General features: G+C 54.3%; 1 protein-coding gene across 4 annotated transcripts in view; it reads left to right on the forward strand.

Annotated features, from left to right (window-relative positions):
- LOC111161418 (actinin alpha 4) overlaps positions 1-17029 on the forward strand; it is a 69049-nt gene that overhangs the window by 26673 nt on the left and 25347 nt on the right. For all 4 annotated transcript variants that reach the window (XM_022525038.1, XM_022525039.1, XM_022525040.1 and 1 more), the window contains exons 2-3: positions 16108-16222; positions 16476-16595. In XM_022525038.1, coding sequence (XP_022380746.1) covers positions 16108-16222; positions 16476-16595 — 235 coding nt within the window. The remainder of the gene's footprint in view (positions 1-16107; positions 16223-16475; positions 16596-17029) is intronic.

Raw genomic sequence — 17029 nt, forward strand, 5'->3', positions numbered from 1 at the left:
GTTGATACGGATCTATGTTTTCTTTTTTTTTTTTTTAAAGATTTTATTTATTTATTTATTTGACAGAGATCACAAGTAGGCAGAGAGAGAGAAAGGAGGAAGCAGGCTTCCTGCCGAGCAGAGAGACTGATGAAAGGCTCGATCCCAGGACCCGGGGATCATGACCTGAGCTGAAGGCAGAGGCTTTAACCCACTGAGCCACCCAGGCACCCCAGATCTATGTTTTCTATATAACCATGCCGTGTTACACTTCTGACCTGTCCGAAGAAGAGCCTGTCTTCCCCTTCTCTCTGCTTCTCTGACTTTTCCCTGTCCTTCCTGTTTCTGGCTCCATTCCCTCTGCCAGCCTCTGAAGTGTGGGCATTTCCCAGTGTCCTTTCCCCTGGAGGATTTTATCCACCCTGCTCCCTGGCCTCTGGTCTCACCTCTCTATGCACGACTCCTGAGTCTCCAGTCCCACCTCACTTGTCACTCTCCTGTGGGATTGTTTGCTCGCCTGTCACTGTCCCCTGTTAGACTCTTCTGTGGAGGAACCTGGCCTTAACCTCTCCCCAAATGCCAGGCCCCAGCACCACTCCCGGTCACAGGAGAAGCTGGGGAGATGTTTGAGTGAGTGACCGAGGGAACAGGTGACCCTTTCGCCAAGTTGTAGACTCGGTTTCTGCATTGGCAGCCGGTTGCGTGGCACATGCATCGCGTTCGGCATATCCCAGACCACGCTGAGTCCTTGCTGCCCAGCCTGGACGTAGCCCTGCCCGTGGGTCATCCGGTTCAGAAGTCTGGGAGTCCTCTTTTGACTTCGAACCCTGTAGCGGCAGCCCAGTTGTACCAATTTCTTTCTCTCGCGTTTCTCTCCGAACCCTCCCCTTCCTCCTTCCCTTCATTGCTCCTGCTGTCCTAGCTCAGGGCCACACACGGGGTGCTTTCAGACACAGATCTCATCAGCCTGGGTGCGGCTGCAGTGCCGCCATGCGCTATGTGACTTTGGGGAAATGGCGTAACCACTCTGTGAGGATAGTGCGTGCATCCTGGGGCTTTGGTGAGACCTCAGCAAATTCATGCTCGTGTGCCCTTTGGACCGTGTCTGGCACCGGGGAAGTGCTCTGACATCAGCCCCCCATCCCGCTCATTGTCCCTGGGGTTTGGCTTCACCCCAGCCCCCTGCCTCATCTCGTTAGCCCCCTGAGTGTTATTTTTCTGAGACTCACATGTAATCAGGTCACAGAGAAACCTGCCTCTCATGGCCCAAAGAACAACTCAGAGTTCTTCAGCCTCCCTCTACTTTTGGACCCCACCTCCTGCTGCTTCTTGGGGGTTCCCAGATGTCTGCACATTGGTGTTTTTTGCCCTTGATGTTCCCACTATGTGGAGTGACCTTCTTTCCAAGTCATCACCTATCAGAATCGTGCTCCTCTTTCACAGCCTAGATCAGGTGTCACCTGACCTCTGCTGTCCTCGAATCACACTGCCTGCCCTGCGGTGTCCCTCTCCGGCCAGACCATGCCCTCCTTCTGGCTAGCACCAGCAACTTCTGCAGCTCTCTCTAGACCCTTGCTTGTGATTCTCTTTGTCTTGAATCTTAGCTCCCACCCCACACCTGCAGGAGGTGGGGAAGCTACCTGAAGGCCACTTTCACCTTAGTAGATGCTTAGTGACATGAGCTGAGCGTTTTCCGTTCTCTCTGCCTGTAGTTCTTTCTCTTCTGTTTTCTTGTCCGAGGGGACAGGATGCTGTGGGAGTTGGAACTCATGGCAGTGGTTCACTCCCACCAAGGAGAACGGCCACCTACTTTCCCTGCTGGATTCAGGCTGCCTTTCTCTTGTTCTCCCCGTCAGGTTCTATCTGTGGGCACCAGGCCAGACACCAGGGGAACTTTGGGATACAGGCCTTCTTATCTTCCCTTTGTTTGTGGCTCCACCTTACAGAAGGGAGCAGGCCTCCACCATCTCAGACTGGAATGGCAGTACATGTGCTGTCTGCCTTCCTCCAGCCGCCCGCCACCCACAGAGCCAGAGGATCAAAGGCTTTAGCAGGGGAGGGGAGGGAAGGGGATTCACATCAGTGGCACTAGAAACTCCCCTTTCCCCTTCCAGAGCTTGGCAGAGCCCGGTCTTCCCCTCCATCTGGGGGGGTATGGGGGCTGCCGTGGCAGGGCCACAGCCCTTTGGAACAGATTCCACTTGGAGGATTGAGATCTAATGCAGCGGTATTTTTCAGCAGCACAACTGTTTCAAGTTGAGTCCCATGCGTATCTGCCATTTTATAAAACAGAGGAAAAGAGCTCTGCTGAGGGTAAATTTGAATAGGAGGCACCTGCCCTCAGCCCTGGCACGTCTCAAGGCAGAGCGCTTTTGGGAGTGCTGTTTGACAAGCACTCCTTGGTGTGATTTCCCGTTGTCCACCCTTTTTGGCCTGGGAGTGTCCCTTTGTGTGGGGTCCATCATGGTTCACCCTCGGGCCTGTGTGTCTCTGAAGAAGGTGGCCCACAGTGGCTCCTTATCTGTTCGGGCTTATTTGCCACCTCCACAGAGAGGTCTTCGTAGACTGGCTGAACTTGATCCCCGCCTCAGCTGCCCCCTCCACTGGTTACTCCTGCCACATTGCCCTGTTGTGTTGTGCTTTTGTCTCCTGTCTTCTCTTCTACTTGTCATCTCCTCTGCTACAACCGAAGGTTCGTGAGACCAGGGATGTTTGTCTGTTTAATCCCAGTGCTCAGAGTAGTAGGTGGTGTGTAGTAGACACCCGGTACATTTGAAAATTAGAATGGATGATTGAAGTTTGGGAGGAGCTCAGAGCAGTGTCTTCTTCTGGCGGGGCAGGGGTCTGCCTGGGAGGGAGGTGTCTGATGCCAGCATTTTGGGGCCCAGGCTGGGATGACTCTTGAACCCGGGGAGGCCTGCCCACCTCCTTTGGTTCTCACACAGTGTCAAGGCACTGAGACCTCACCACTTTTTTCCCCACGGACCTGAAAGGCTGTGGCTCCCTGTGCGGTTCCTGTCTCTCCTTTTTGGACTCCTCTGGGAGAAAGCAGGTGGTTGGGGCTCTCTGAACCCATAGAGGACTGGCTGTTCTGCTCCAGCCTGAAATTGATTTCCTCCAGGCTCTGCCTTGATCCAGGCCCTGCCCTGGACCAGGCCCTGTGGACGGAGGGAGGGGCCTAAGCCCGGCCTTCCCTGCCACGTGGGAGGAGGAGAGGGATAGAGCCACTTGGCCTGGGGGCCACCAGCCTCCCCCCATGTCTTGAAGAGCCCCACAATGGCAGTTGGGCTTCACCTTTGTTTTCTGAGTGTGCTGGCATGTCATAAATTGTTATTTCTATACCTTCAGAGCATTATCAGGCCTCTCCTTTGCAATCTGGGGACAGATTTGATGCAGGGTCAGTTAACACGTTGTGTTGAAATCTGTCATTGTGCCCATATAAGGCAAACTCCTCGGGTTACTTTTTACCTTGGCAGAATCACAGGAATGTCAAGGTAACCAGGCCACCTCAGCATAGCTCTGATTCTCTTTGGGTCACCTGACTGGCCCTCCCTCTCCCATGACTCACCCTGCAGCCTGTCGTGAGGCCTCTGGTGCTTGTGGCCCATGGGATTGGCCAAGAGCCTCCGGGGCTGCACTTGGTTCTGTGTCTTCCTTAGAGTGGCTCGAATGAGAGAAACTAAGTAAGTTTCTGGGGGCCCGGCAGAGCGGGAACCAGAGCCGGAAGGGCATCGTGGCCAGACTCGGGGTTGGTCGGGAGACGCGTATGGGCCCAGCTCTGACACCCCCCAGCGGTGTAACCACGGGCGGATTGCTTCAGCTTTTGGAGTCTCACCTGTAACGTGTAGGGCGCTCAGAACAAATTCTGGCAAGCTGTAAGCATTCAGTAAATGTGAGTCATTTGTACAGTGAGATTAGGGGAAGCCTCCTGCCCCGCCCAGTCATAAAAACAGCTCTTGCTATCTTCTCTGGAAGCTCAGCTCAGAGCTGGGAAGCCGGTCCTCTCTGGAAGACTGACCGCACGGCTTCCCGATGGCACTCCATCACCTCCCGTCTTCCCGACACACACGCACGTACAAAGCCACTCCTCTGTCGTGACAGGGCCAGGAGTCTGATGTGCCCCTCAGAGCGGTGGGGGCCTCCCCCGCCTCCTCTGACATCACACCGCTCCTGGAGACAGTCGCCCCTTGTGACTGTTCTGTGGTTTGGCCAGGCCTCGGTACCAGCCCCAGGAAGGCTTGTAGGTGGGGCGAGCCCCAGTGAGAGTCTAACCCTGTCACTCTGCCAGGGCAAACGGTTTCACCATTTTTAATGGAGCAATTATGAGTCAGAGGTTTCAGTCTCTGGACTGGTTCCTCCCAATTCTGTAATTACGCTTTGGCTATAGAAGCTTATTTTGGTTTTTCTTTAAAAAAAAAAAAAAAAAATCCTTTCAAGATGCTGTTGATACTGTCCATCTTGTATGTTCAAGGGGTCTGAGATGGAGTGAATATGGTAAAAAAAACAAAACAAAAAACCCACGTGGAGAACAATTTCTTCACCCATAGAAGTTGTGCTCCCCACCCCCCACCATCATAGTGCCAGGAAGTAGACCCAGAGCCTGCTTACATGAGGCTCAGGGCAAGAATGGGTAACTTTGAACACCGCCATTTACCTCTTGGCAAGCTGCAAATTCTAAGCCAGGAATTTCGGGTCTGAGGCACCTCCCTGATTGATGGTGGATTCATTCAGTCCCTCATCCAGTTTTCACGGAGCCCTTGCTCGGTCCCAGCTGCCGAGAGGAGTTGCCCGGAGCGGAGCCTCAGCAGAGGGTGGGCAGGCTGATGGGGACCCAGCACCTCTGTGGGCGCCCTGCCAGTTCTGGGCCACTCAGAGATGAGAGGAGTTGATCACACAGATAAATGCCCTATATTCTCCTGGCCTCCTGACTCACCCTGCTTCTCGAAGGGATCGTCTTATTCCCACCCAGGCTCTGTGAGTGGGAAGCCAGTGGGACAGAGCACGGATGAAACAAGTGTGTGTCTGTGCGTGCTGCATAGGGCTCCAGCCCCCCACCCTTGACAAGAGCACGGATTTCCAGGCCAACCCAGTTCTGCCCTAGCCATGCCAACCACCCCCAGACACCCCTCCCTACTTTCACTGGAGCAGAAGGCTTTGGGCCTAATCGGTGACCATTTAATCAGAATGCCCCAAAACAAGAAAAAGGGAAAGGCTCACCAAGGAGGAGTTTCAGTTGTCAAAAGCAAAACCTACACCAGTTAGAAATCACTCGTAGGCCCAGCATAAATGCGCTCCTGCCACTACAGCCCAGTTTGTGACCATGTCAGTTCCAGCAGGAAGCAGGCCGTCTGCTAGTCAGTGAACAGAGGGCAAAATGGTGGTGTTTGCCCTGCCTCCAGATAGCCCTGCCTTTTCCCTTCTCCATTCTGCTGGGGTGTTTCTGGGATGGGCTTTGCTGGCTGAGAGCAGCAGTAGCCTGGAGTCTTCTCAGTTCCCCCTCTGACTCTGTCTCCCTAAATCCCAACTGCCTGTTATTTAGAAAGCAAGTCCATGGGCAGCTTTGTTCATGCTGAAATGTAAAATCGACAGGCTGATTTTCTTAGGCACCTGTTAGGATTCCAAGCCACATACTCTCAGGCCAGAATTGGCTCACTTGGCTATCTTTTTGAAAGATCAAAGTTTAAACCAGACAATCTTTAATCTCCCTTCCTACTCTGAAACCTGAGCTGAGCTGTAAGCCACTGAAAGTAAATGGGGTTTTTGTAGCTCAGACTCCCTGCTCTCCAGGTGAAGGGCCTCTGTGCCTGATCGTTTCACAGCAAAATGCTGTATTGGGCCAGAGGAGGCGGAGGGCATGTCCCCAGTCCCTGCTGCTGCCCTAATTTAAAAACAGCCTTTTGGGAGTGGAAGTTTTTTCTTTTAAAGGTAGCCATTCCAGGTAGGCCTCACCCATCTCCTTTTCCTGCTGAAAAGCTTTCTTTTGAGAGCTGAGTGCTGCCTTCTACCTCTACCCTGTGGGCCCCACCTGCCTTTAGTTCAGACCCTTATTTCCCTGTGCATTCTGTGGAGGAGGGCAGCCTCTTCCCCCTTGGGGAGGACCCATTTCTTTCGTGTAATCTCAGTAGCTTTGGGTTGGTTGGTTGGTTGGTTGGTTTTCCGTGTGTGTGGGATAGCTCCGGAAAAGGTCCATTTAAGAACAGAGACAAGCTCAGACTGGGGGACCTCCCTACCCTGGGCTGCCTACCCCACTTCTCTGGGGGGTTTCTTTTAGCCCCAGGGTCATCATGTTCAGTCTGACAGATGCAGGGGGTTCCGTAGTTCTCTGTGGGCCTCAGTTTCCTCACTTGTAGAGCAGAGGAGTTAGTGTGGTGGTTCTCAGCCTGGCAACATGTTACACTTACTTGGTAAGCTTCCTTAGTTTCACTATTTAGGACCCATCTACAGGGACTGATTCATCTGACCCGGGGTGAAGTTCAAGCATTTTTATGAAACTCCCAGGTCCCATATATTTATTGTCACTTGATTTCCAGCAAGGGCAAAAGACCTGCCCAACGGGGAAAGAGACGTTGTTCCAATAAATGGTACTGAGACGATTGGATATGCACATGCAAATAATGGAATTGCACCCCTCCCTCACACCATATACGAAATAACTCCCAACTGTATCTAAGACCTAAATCTGAGACTGTAAAACTTGTAAGAAAACATTGGCGTAAGGCTTCGTGACTTTGGATTAGGCAGTGGTTTATTAGGATACCAAAAACACACTCAACCAAAGAAAAATAGTTAATTTAGACTTATTGAAAATTAAAAACTTTTTTTTGCTTCAAAGAATAGTTCAGAAAGTGAAAGTAAAAAGACAGCCCTGAGAATGGGAGAGAATATTTGCAAATCATGTATCTGATAAGGGTCTAGTGTCCAGACTATATAAAGAATTCCTATAGCACAACAGGGAAAAGACAACCATTTAAAAAATGGGTGAAGGACTAGAAACATTTTCCGAAGAGGTTACTACAAATAGTCAATAAGTGCATGAAAAGTTGCCCAGTATCATCAGTCATGAGGGAAATGCAGGTCAAAACCACAGTGAGACACCGCGCCAGGATGACTGTAGTCAGAAAAGTCCGATAGTGAGTGTTGGCCAGGACGTGGAGAAGTCGGAGCCCTCCTGTGTGGCTGATGGGAACGTAAAGTGGCGAAGCCTCTTTGGAAGACCGTCTGGTAGTTCTCCGATGATTGAACAGAGAGTTGCCGTATGCACCAGCGCTTACACCTTTAGGTGTACACCCAGGGGAACTGGAAACACACATCCACGCAAAAACTTGCACGTGAATGTCCGTAGCAGCCTCATTCACCATAGCACAGGTAGGAATGCGCCAGACATCCATCGGCTTGCGAAGGAATGAATAAACAAAACATGCTACATGCATGCGCTGGAAGTGTACTCGAGAAGTAACGTAGCGCACCTGCCACCGTGCAGGTGAACCTTGAGCACACACTGAATGAAAGAAGCCAGACCGAAGTCACATACTGTGTGATTCCATTGATAGGCAATGTCCGTGGAAAGGCAGATGCACGGAGACAGTAGACTAGTGGTTGCCAGGAGCCGGGGGCGGGCTTGCTCATCAGGATGAAAGTGTTCTGGGGTTAGATAGCGGTGATAACTGTACAGCCTCATGAATCAACTAAAACGCACCAATTTTTATGCTTTAAAAGGGTGAGTTCTATGGTATGGGAATTATAACAACAAAAAAGAATGGGTTCTCCAACCTGCATCTGATTCAAAAAACACATGCCCGCCCGTGATCCAGCATCTCTGCCTCCGTGTTGCATTAGGGCCTCTACTGCTGGCTAGCAAGTTGCCTCAAAGCTTAGTGGCATAAAACAGTATTTATTGTCTTAAAAATTGAAAGGAAAAACCAGAAGAGCTCAAGGGTAGTTCTAATGTACAGGCAGGGTCCAGGACCTCTGGGCTTAAAGGGTCTCTGGCAGTATGAAGAAGCGGGTCTGGTCCTTACGTTCCTTTACTCATTTGGTGTGAGGCAAAGACAAGTGGAGTTTGGGGAGATTGCATTGTGTCATCCCCGGGGTTACGGCCAGCAGCGTGGTGGATCCTGGGTGGGGGGGTGGTGTCTGGCTTCCCCAGCTGTGGTGCTGATACTGCGGGAGGCACCTTTGGGAACAGGAAGGCTGCAGTAATGAATAGAACAGCCCAGATCGCTCATTCTCCGCAGGCTGTGTGGGCATTGCCCTGTTGAACGCTCACACCATGCCTGTTATCCTCATTTTACAAAGGAGGAAGCGGAAGCTGGGAGAGGTGACACTTGTTTTCTCAGGCCACACACACACACACAGTAAGTGGTGAGGTGAGCATTTGAAGCCAGGCGTGAGATTCGAGAGTTCCTGCTGCCCACTGTGTCACTTTGTCCTCTCCGTCCACTGCCCCCCACCCCACCATCCAGGCCCCACCCTCGCACACGGGAGCCCAGGAGCCCTGATGGCCTGAGCGCACCAGGGGAGCTCCCGAGGGCTCCTGTCCCCTTCCATCAGAGCAGCAAGCCAAAAACAGTGTCTTCCCTGGCTGCCTTTAGGAGTGTCTACAGCTCTGGGATTTATTTCTGTGAACTGTTGAAAGTAAGCGGTTTTATTCCTAACTGGGGACTCTCACCAGTATAAAATGAGATCAGAAACCATGAAGTCATCAGTGACTGGTCATGAGAAGCCCCCAGACCATTCTGCTCATTCTGGGGTTTACTGAGCACCAGCTGTGCAAGGCCGTGGAGTCCTGCAGCAGACCAGACTCGTGGAGACGACAGTATACTCGGGAGGGGGACTGGTTATGGATGGGCAACATCATTTCTGAGAATAACAAGTACAACGAATACGACATAACAGTAAAGTGACTGCAAGGTGCAGATGTCAAGGTCAGGGAAGACCTGGGGTGATGTCATCTGAGGGAAGTCCTGAATGATGAGAGATAGCTAGCCCTGTGAGGAGTGACAGGAAAGTTAGAGACCAGTGCTCACGAGGTGGGGACGATACTGCAAAGTCAGTCTCTTGCAGCAACGAACGTGCTTCCCCGGGGGACTGGCCAAGGCGGGAACGGTGGCTCCCAGGGAGGGGGTATGGGGGAGAGCTGGTCTCTGCGTGGACACGCAGGACCTTTGGAATGCTCACAGCTCTGTTCTCCAGTATTTATACCTCTCCTCCGGCTGGAAAGTCAGAGCTTTTTTCATGTAGGCTGAGAAAACTCCGAATAAGGCAACGTCAGGCCAGGACATAAGAAGCATTCCATATTTCCCTGTAATTGCTTTCAAATTAGGTTATGTCGTCATGGGGCAGAACACGCAGCAGGCCCACTCTGCCCTTGGCTAGCTGTGCAGTTGGGTTCTGGGCGGGCAGCTCATTGTGTCCCCCATGCTGCAAACCGCCCGCCTCGATTTCCCGTGCTGGTGGGGCTGCATCCGTGACCTGGCGGCCAGTTCGTTCTCTGTTCTCAGCCCGCTCCCTAGTTTCTCTCCCCTTCTGCTCTGCTAAAGGCAGTGGGTCTGTTCCAGAGACTCACAGACTCCCTGGATGGTCCCTGAGGCTGTTGCTGGGGTGATCGCCTTCTCGCCTGGGCCACTGGCGACCAGATTCCAGTAGGCTGAGCCGGCGGGGCCTGAAAGGGCCTTTATAGTTGGTGATGGAACCCGGGGGTCAGGGGAGCAGTTTCTGCTTTCAGGACCTGAAAAGATGCCCCACTGGGGCCAGGGCTCGTCTGGAGCGTGGCAGTAGCCAGGCAGATGGGCGATAAGAACGGTGGATGCCTGTCCTTGGGATAAATAGCTGTCCCTCCCTTGTGCCCAAGCCCCAGACACCCTTCCTGAGGACCCGTGGAAGCAGGAACCATGGGCAGCATCAGAGGCCACAGCAGGGAAGGTGGGAGTTCAGGAGGTGGGACGGCGCCCCCTCCCTCAAGGCAGCCGGTGCCCCAGCGGAGCAGCAGACCCAACACGGTATTGCAGAGATGAGGTTTGAAAACTCCCAGCACCACGGGGAGCCCTGTCTTGCCTCCGTGTACCCTGGGGGAGTTTGGTGTGACCCATTCAGGTCAGGCCTGGACCTGGGGAAAAGATGCATCTGGTCCTTGGGGGTCAGGCTCTTGGCCTGCGATGTCCTACTCATGGGGTGGGGAGGGTCCACAGTGAAAGGCAGTGGGTGCAGCATGAGGCAGCAGAGTTGGCCCTAAAATTCTGTGAGGCGTGGGGTCAGTGGAATCCACATGTGAGCTGCTGTGAGTAGGAACACGCAGCTTTCCACGCTGGTCTGGGAGACCTCCTAATGAGGGCCCATCATCAAAGCCAGCGTGCTTGCCCCGGCCAAGGGACTTGGCTGAGCCTGTTTCTAGGCCCAGACTGACTTTGCAAGAGGCTTCTCTTTATTCTGGGTTTAGTGGAATTCCAGCTTCCAACTGACATTTCCCTCCACACCACCCCCTTCAGTGCCACGGCCATGTTTTGTAACAGGAAGTCGTTGAGAAAAAGAGGGAAGGAAAGTTTTTCCAGCTGGGGCGGCAGCATCCTACCAGGATCCTTTCTTGCACTCACTATCACTGTGCCCACTGGAACACCACTTGGTTGCCCTGTGTTTTCACGTTTGGTTCTTATTCACTGACTACCCCAGAGTAGAGAGGGTTTACCTCTTTGGGTTGGGGGAGGGAGTCATCAATGAATGGCTCATTAAAGCCCCCCCACTCCCCCTGCCACATTCCTGGCTGCTTAGGTCATCTCCCGAACAATATCCATCATTCATTCACCCAGCCGCCCCACATCCTGGCCACTGGGAGGGGTCCTTGTGACACAGGAAGGACTTTATGACCTGCATGCTAGCCCTCCTCTCTCCCCCTGCCCCCCACACACGGAGTGACAAAGCAGAAACAGCCCAGTGGCCCCTCTGAAGCCCTCCTGCTTCCCTGGTGCACCACAGCCCTGGGAGTGGTGACTGGATCCCAGAGGAACCAACAGGCCCGGCTTTCTCTCTCCTTCCACCCCTTCCTCTCCCCCACTTGCACCCTGTGCTATTTTAACAACCCGAGAAGAATCTTGAACAGGCTGCCCGTGTGCAGAGGCAAGTTCTAAGCCTCTTCTCTGTGGTTTTTTTCACGTGTGCTCTCAAAGACAGACAAGTCCACATCCTTCCTTCCTCCCTAGATAGGTCAAGGGCTGGGCGCAGGCTCCCTTCGCAGAATGGCAAGGACAGGCCGGGAGCAACAGGGCCAGCCCCAACGTTGTTTCACCTGCCTTGTGCTGGGTCCAGGCGGCCCTTTAGGAAGCAGGCAAGCTTGTGGAGACACATCTCTGCCTGCCTCACTCTCTGAGTTCCCCTCCAGCTCCGGGGCGGGGCTGGGGCGGGGCGCCTTCTTGACCCCATTCTGCTGGCCCTGCTTTGCCAGGCTGGTACCAAGCATCCCACTCAGACTTAGTGGGTGAGGGTCTGCCCTGAGTTTGTGTGGACAGGCTTTGTGACCTCGGGCAGGTCACTGCGCCTCTGCCTGCCTCAGTTTCCTTATCTGTAAACTGGAGATGATAATTTACACGATCATGAGGTTGGAGGTTTTAAAGAGTTACTCTGTAGACATAGTGAGAACTAGTTATTAGCAGTTCTTGCATAATTTCCGATAACATGCCCACCCCCCTCCACCAGAATGTAAACTGTCTGTTTCGCTTCTTCCCTGCCCAGAGCCCAGTAGGGGTTCCAAGGTGGGATTTGTTGACCAGGAAAAGGCACTGAGTGGATGGGGTCATGGACGCTGTTCAGAGTCCGTGCTTACCCTGAAAATGGCCTTAATAGTAAAACCCAGCTGAGCTCGTTGCCTTTTGCGTTTTCTTCCTCCCACAGAGTGCCTGCCGGTAGCTCTGGACACCCCCACTCCCCAACAAAATGGAAGCCTTGAGCTTGCCTTTCTCAGTCATGACAGTCGGTATCTCCATCCACCTCCATGACTCGTCCGCCTTCCTCCTGTAAGTCTCTCTCAGAGGCTCTTTACTCTCTTCTTCCTGGTCCTCACGCATTGACCCTCGCCCCCTTCAGCTCTGCCCTCACACAGCCGGCGCCAGTGTGACCTTCCCCAGGCCCTTTGAGTAGCCCCTGCTGGCCTCCTGGCCCAGCGTGCTCTGCCTCACTCCCTTCTTTGCCCTCAAACCTGCCGGAGGGCCTTTGCATATGCTGTTCCTATTATCTGGAAAAGATTCCTTCCTTATTTTTGTCTTAACTCTTTCTCAGGTGTATCAGAGTCTAGAATCCCCTCTTCCCTGTGTCTGTTCTTACCACTAGATCAGGAGCTAGGATGTTGAACACTCTTTAGCTCCCTTTCTGGGGGCAGCGGAGAGAGGGCACAGGCCTGACACCTCAGAGTGGGGCCTCTGAAGCTCAGAGCACCTGGCCCAGCTCAGTAACTTTCTAGGTCATGACTGTTGGTGGTCAAGTCATGATAACCTCCCAGACCCTCGATTTCCTCATCTGTAAAATGGGGCAATGGTGGCAGCTATCCCACAGGTAGTTGTGAAGATGAGAGAAGTTAGTACGTGACATGGTGCCCAGTACATCGTGAGCTCATTGGAAGTGTCCGCTCCTGTTGTAACTCTCACCACTTCCCCTGCTGGTGTTGCTTCTGTAGTTGAGTCACTGCTTGATTTACGAGACCCTCTCCCTGTTCGGACCAGGTGCGCCGTGAGTTTGCAGGCTATGTCCGCGGTTGCTCACGCCTGGGTACTCGGCCCAGGACCTGGCCCAGGGTCGACTCCCAGCAAATGCTTGTCGAGGGAATGGGCGTGTTCCAGCCCCATGGGCCTGGGGCATCGAGGGCCGTTGGGACCTGTCGGCGGTTGGGCTCTAAGGCTCCTGCTCTGAGAACCGTGCATTGCAGAGGGCGGTGTGGTGGGCGCCCAAGCCCTCTATCTATTGAAACCACCCCCCCAACACTATCCACCCCACACATCTTAGTCTAAACTGGGTAGGGAGAGGAAGTGTATAAGTAGAGAGTTATTCTCATAACCAGCTAGGAAAAAAACCTGAATTTTTAATGTCCCATCCAAATTCCAGCTCCTACTCACCGGTCAGTGCGTGAAGAGGTGGCCGTCTGGGGTGGACTTGTTCCCTCCGGATGGCCTTCTGAGGTCCTGTTGTCTCCGTCTGTGAGCCTCTCTGGTGTTAGTACGTGCCCCTCGTCTTCTAGGAGGAAACGGAGCCAAGCAGGGCATGGAAAGGGAGGGCGGGAGGCCTGTCGGCGGGGGTTCTGTTCTGTCTGCGGCACGTTGGGGAGCGAGTCCTTCCTTCTCGCCACCTGGACGGGCAAGCGCAGATTCTCCCAGCACCTGCTCTGTTCTCTTAGGACTGTGCCTGCTGGCAGCTAGGGAGACAGAAGCGCACGGTGCCTGTTACCATTTATTTGAAGATAGATCTTTCTTTGACATATGTGTAACACCGAGTGCTTACTTCATCTGTGCCAGGCCCAGTCCTAAGTGATTTACTTGAATTATTTTGTTTAATCTTCATTTAAGAGGCGAGGTCACTGTACCTGTTTCACCACGGAAGAATCCGAGGCTCACCGCCCGCCCAGGGTTCGCCTGCTGGCAGCTCGCCTCACTGGCAGAGGCAAGATTTTGGCCCGGGTCTGTGCGAGCCCCAAGCCCCAGCGCTCTTGTGTGCTTCCCCAGAGGAGCTGAGCGCAGGCTGCGGGGCACGTTTGGAGGGCGGTTCGTGCAATGACCTCGTGAGGATGAATAGCCTGAACTTGAGAGGCGAGATTTGCCCACAGCCTCCAGGGAGGAGGGCCTCCTGCTCTTCCATTTCCACTCCAGGCCCTGGGGCAGGGGGGAGGGCCTTTGCAGAGAGGGAAGCGGCCAGTTCACCTGGCGTCTGTCTGCCTTATGCCAGGCACTGTACTGGGGGCTTTAAAGCATCTCCCCCATTTAATCCCACAGCAGCTGCATGAGATAGGTTCTGATAAGTCCATCCGACAGGGAAGGAAACAGGTGTAAGTAGGTTAGGGAGCTGGCGTTCGAACCCAGACCTGTGCCCTTTGAGAGCGCATGGGCGTAACCCAGGCAGGCCAGTTTGATGACGGCTGCCGTTTAGATGCCTTCCTGGCCCTGCCTGCAGACCAGGGGCCTAGATGTTGTCCCTGGCAGTACCACAGCCCTGGGGGTGGGGAGGGGTCAGCCTCTGGGAATCCCCCTCCTAGGTCCTTAGCCTCGGGATGAGATTGGTCGCTTTGCCACTCACCAGCATCTTTTGGAACATGCACAAGCAGAAGACAGGCGTTCCCGGTCCCCTCCTTCCCCAGCCTAGCCTGCTGCCACCACCACGGCCGTGCGTGGCTTAGGCATTATAATGACACATGGGATGTGAGACGTCCGCTGCCCCTCTCGGAGCTCGCGCACGTGCAGGCAGCATCCAGTAGGACCCAGAATGACTGGAGAACATGGCTGAGAGCTGCCCAGGGCTGTGTGGCGGCCAGGGCAGGCGGGGACGGAGGAGGCACTCAGTGGAAGAGGTGGCTGGATTTCATGAAAGGAGGAGATGTGGGGACGCCCCTCGATGACCAAGGACCTGCTGTTTATTGAGCACCTGCCATGTGCTCTCTGGGCATCACCACCACAAACCCTCACACTGACCATTACTTGTGTGTCATCCTCATTGCCACGTTACGGATGGGGAGGCACGCATTACGGAGGTCAGATGGTGTGTCCACTTGGGCAGCGGAAGCGGCAGCCTAGCCCTCGTTTGTGTGAATTGAGAGTTGTGTGGGTGGGGGCTGGGAAATGGGGTGGGAAGGCACATTCCTGTGTTCTCAGTGAGCACCTGCTTGGTGGCCGGAGCTTGAGTATGTAGGGAGGCAGAGGACAGCCCTGGAGTGAGAGCCCAGAGAGAAAGGTGCCGTGATGAGGTCTGCACAGAGGAGGGCACATCCGAGTCAGAATCCGGTTGGGCCAAGCAAGTCGCTGTGGGTGTCCCCAAGGAGCTGCACTTCAGGCTGATTTGCGGGGATCTGCCTGCTCAGGAGAGATAGAAGCAAGGCCCGGGCACCCTTAGCTGAAGGGAGAATTCCACACAGGGTGGGCTCGGGGGCGCTGGCCCACCCACAGTCACCCACCGTTCCGGCGTGGGTTTGGAAGGAAACTGCGTGCCCATCCTCACTGTGGTGTAGCGTGTTAATTAGGCGGCTTTTTGGTCTGAGAGGGGCCTTGTGTGGAGTCTCTGAATGAGCAGGAGTGGTGACAGTTGTCAAAACACATGGTGCTCCGCCAGAGGTTCCCTGGAAGCCCCTGGCCCCCTACATGGCCTCTGCCTGGGCCTGGGCCTGGAGTGTGCTCTGTGCGCTTCTGGCCCTCTGCCCACCTCTACCCTGGCCTATACAGAGGGAGGGGGCAGGGCGGGGCATGGGGGCTCCGTGAGAAACAGAAGCGTGGCATTGTTCCCAGACCCTGTTGTGGGAGGCTCAGTTGCCCCAGAAGGTATCTGGACATGTCCATCTTTAAGTGCTGTGACGTGCTTTCTGGGGGCTGATGTCTGGTGACATGCCGAACTGGCAGCAGGCTAAGTGGGAGAGGCTAAGTATCTCCTGTGGGAGATACTCTGTGTTGGGGATTTGGGGTTCTTGTTTGTGGCCCTCTCTGTCTGAAAGCGTCCTGTCACCTTCAGCATCTGCATCCCTGTGTTTCACAGAAACTTCTTAAGAGACGGCTGCCTAACCCAGGTGGGCAGTGGCTGCCTGCCTCCCTCTTGACTTCCAGCTTCGTTAAGCCCCCTTAAGGTTTGGAAGAGTGGGAAGTGGAATGTTCCCTAGGGAATAGAGGGTGTCTGGCTTGCAGGAAAACAAATTAGGCTTGCACGGGGCTCGGAGAATCTGCCACTTACTCCCTCACTGATAACACAGTGGGTCTGTTAACTACCCCGAGCTTCAGTTTCCCCAGATCAACTTGCCCAGGTCACTTAAAGACACAGAAATAGTGCATACGAAGGCCACATTGTGGTCTTCATACGGTGGCCACTGTGGTCCCATGTCAGGGCTGTGGCCTAGTCCTTTTGCTAGAAAGCCCCAACACCCTCACGGACCCTCTATGCCTCTCTGTCTTGGCTCCTCAGACGTTCACAGCCTGGTGCAACTCCCACTTGCGGAAGGCCGGCACGCAGATCGAAAACATCGACGAGGACTTTCGAGACGGGCTCAAGCTTATGCTCCTTCTGGAGGTCATTTCAGGTGAGTTCCCTTTCCACCACAGGACAACCCAGACCTGGAACAGGTGTGCTGTCGCAGGTCCTGGGGACACAGACTACCCCAGCTGTCCCGTGCCTGCTAGGAGGATCATGAGGCCTGAGTGATGGCAGCATGTCTGGGCACTGGCCTGGGATGGGGCGGGGAGGGGGCAGAGCACCATGTCGGCGGGCTCTGGAGAGTAGTAGGGTCACTAAAGCTTCCCTTTCTTCCCCCTCTCTCGGTGTGTGGCTCTTAGGAGAGCGGTTACCTAAGCCAGAGCGGGGCAAGATGAGAGTGCACAAAATCAACAATGTGAACAAAGCCCTGGACTTCATCGCCAGCAAAGGGGTCAAGCTGGTCTCCATTGGGGCAGAAGGTGAGCTTGATGGGGGCAGGTCGGTTCTTGGCCCGTAGGCTCTGAGGCCGGAGCTCTCTGTTCTGAACAGACTTGTGTGGGTGACAGAGCATTTGGGGGTGTGTAAAGCCCCAGTAATATATCCAGCAGTGACCACAGTGCCTGCCCTCTCAGTGGGATCACTGAGCCCACGACTTCCCCCACCCCCTCCACCTGCAGAACAATCCATCTGGGACTCAGGAATCTGGCGTCCTCGGGCATGTAGGGCAGGCCCCTTCTGCAGGGGAGGAGTGGCTTTGACTTAGACCCTGGATACCCTCACTCGCCCTCCTTGTGCTGGGCCTGAGAGACACCGACAGACATGTGACCTGGCATCTATCTGTGCCTCGAGCACCTTTGTCCTTTGGCCCTGCCTGGTATCTGTGGACAGGAGGGAATGCAGAGAAGAGAAGAAC

This window comes from Enhydra lutris, unplaced genomic scaffold (genome assembly GCF_002288905.1).
Source record: "Enhydra lutris kenyoni isolate GAN:26980312 unplaced genomic scaffold, ASM228890v2 scaffoldscaffold85, whole genome shotgun sequence".
Classification (NCBI taxonomy): domain Eukaryota; kingdom Metazoa; phylum Chordata; class Mammalia; order Carnivora; family Mustelidae; genus Enhydra; species Enhydra lutris.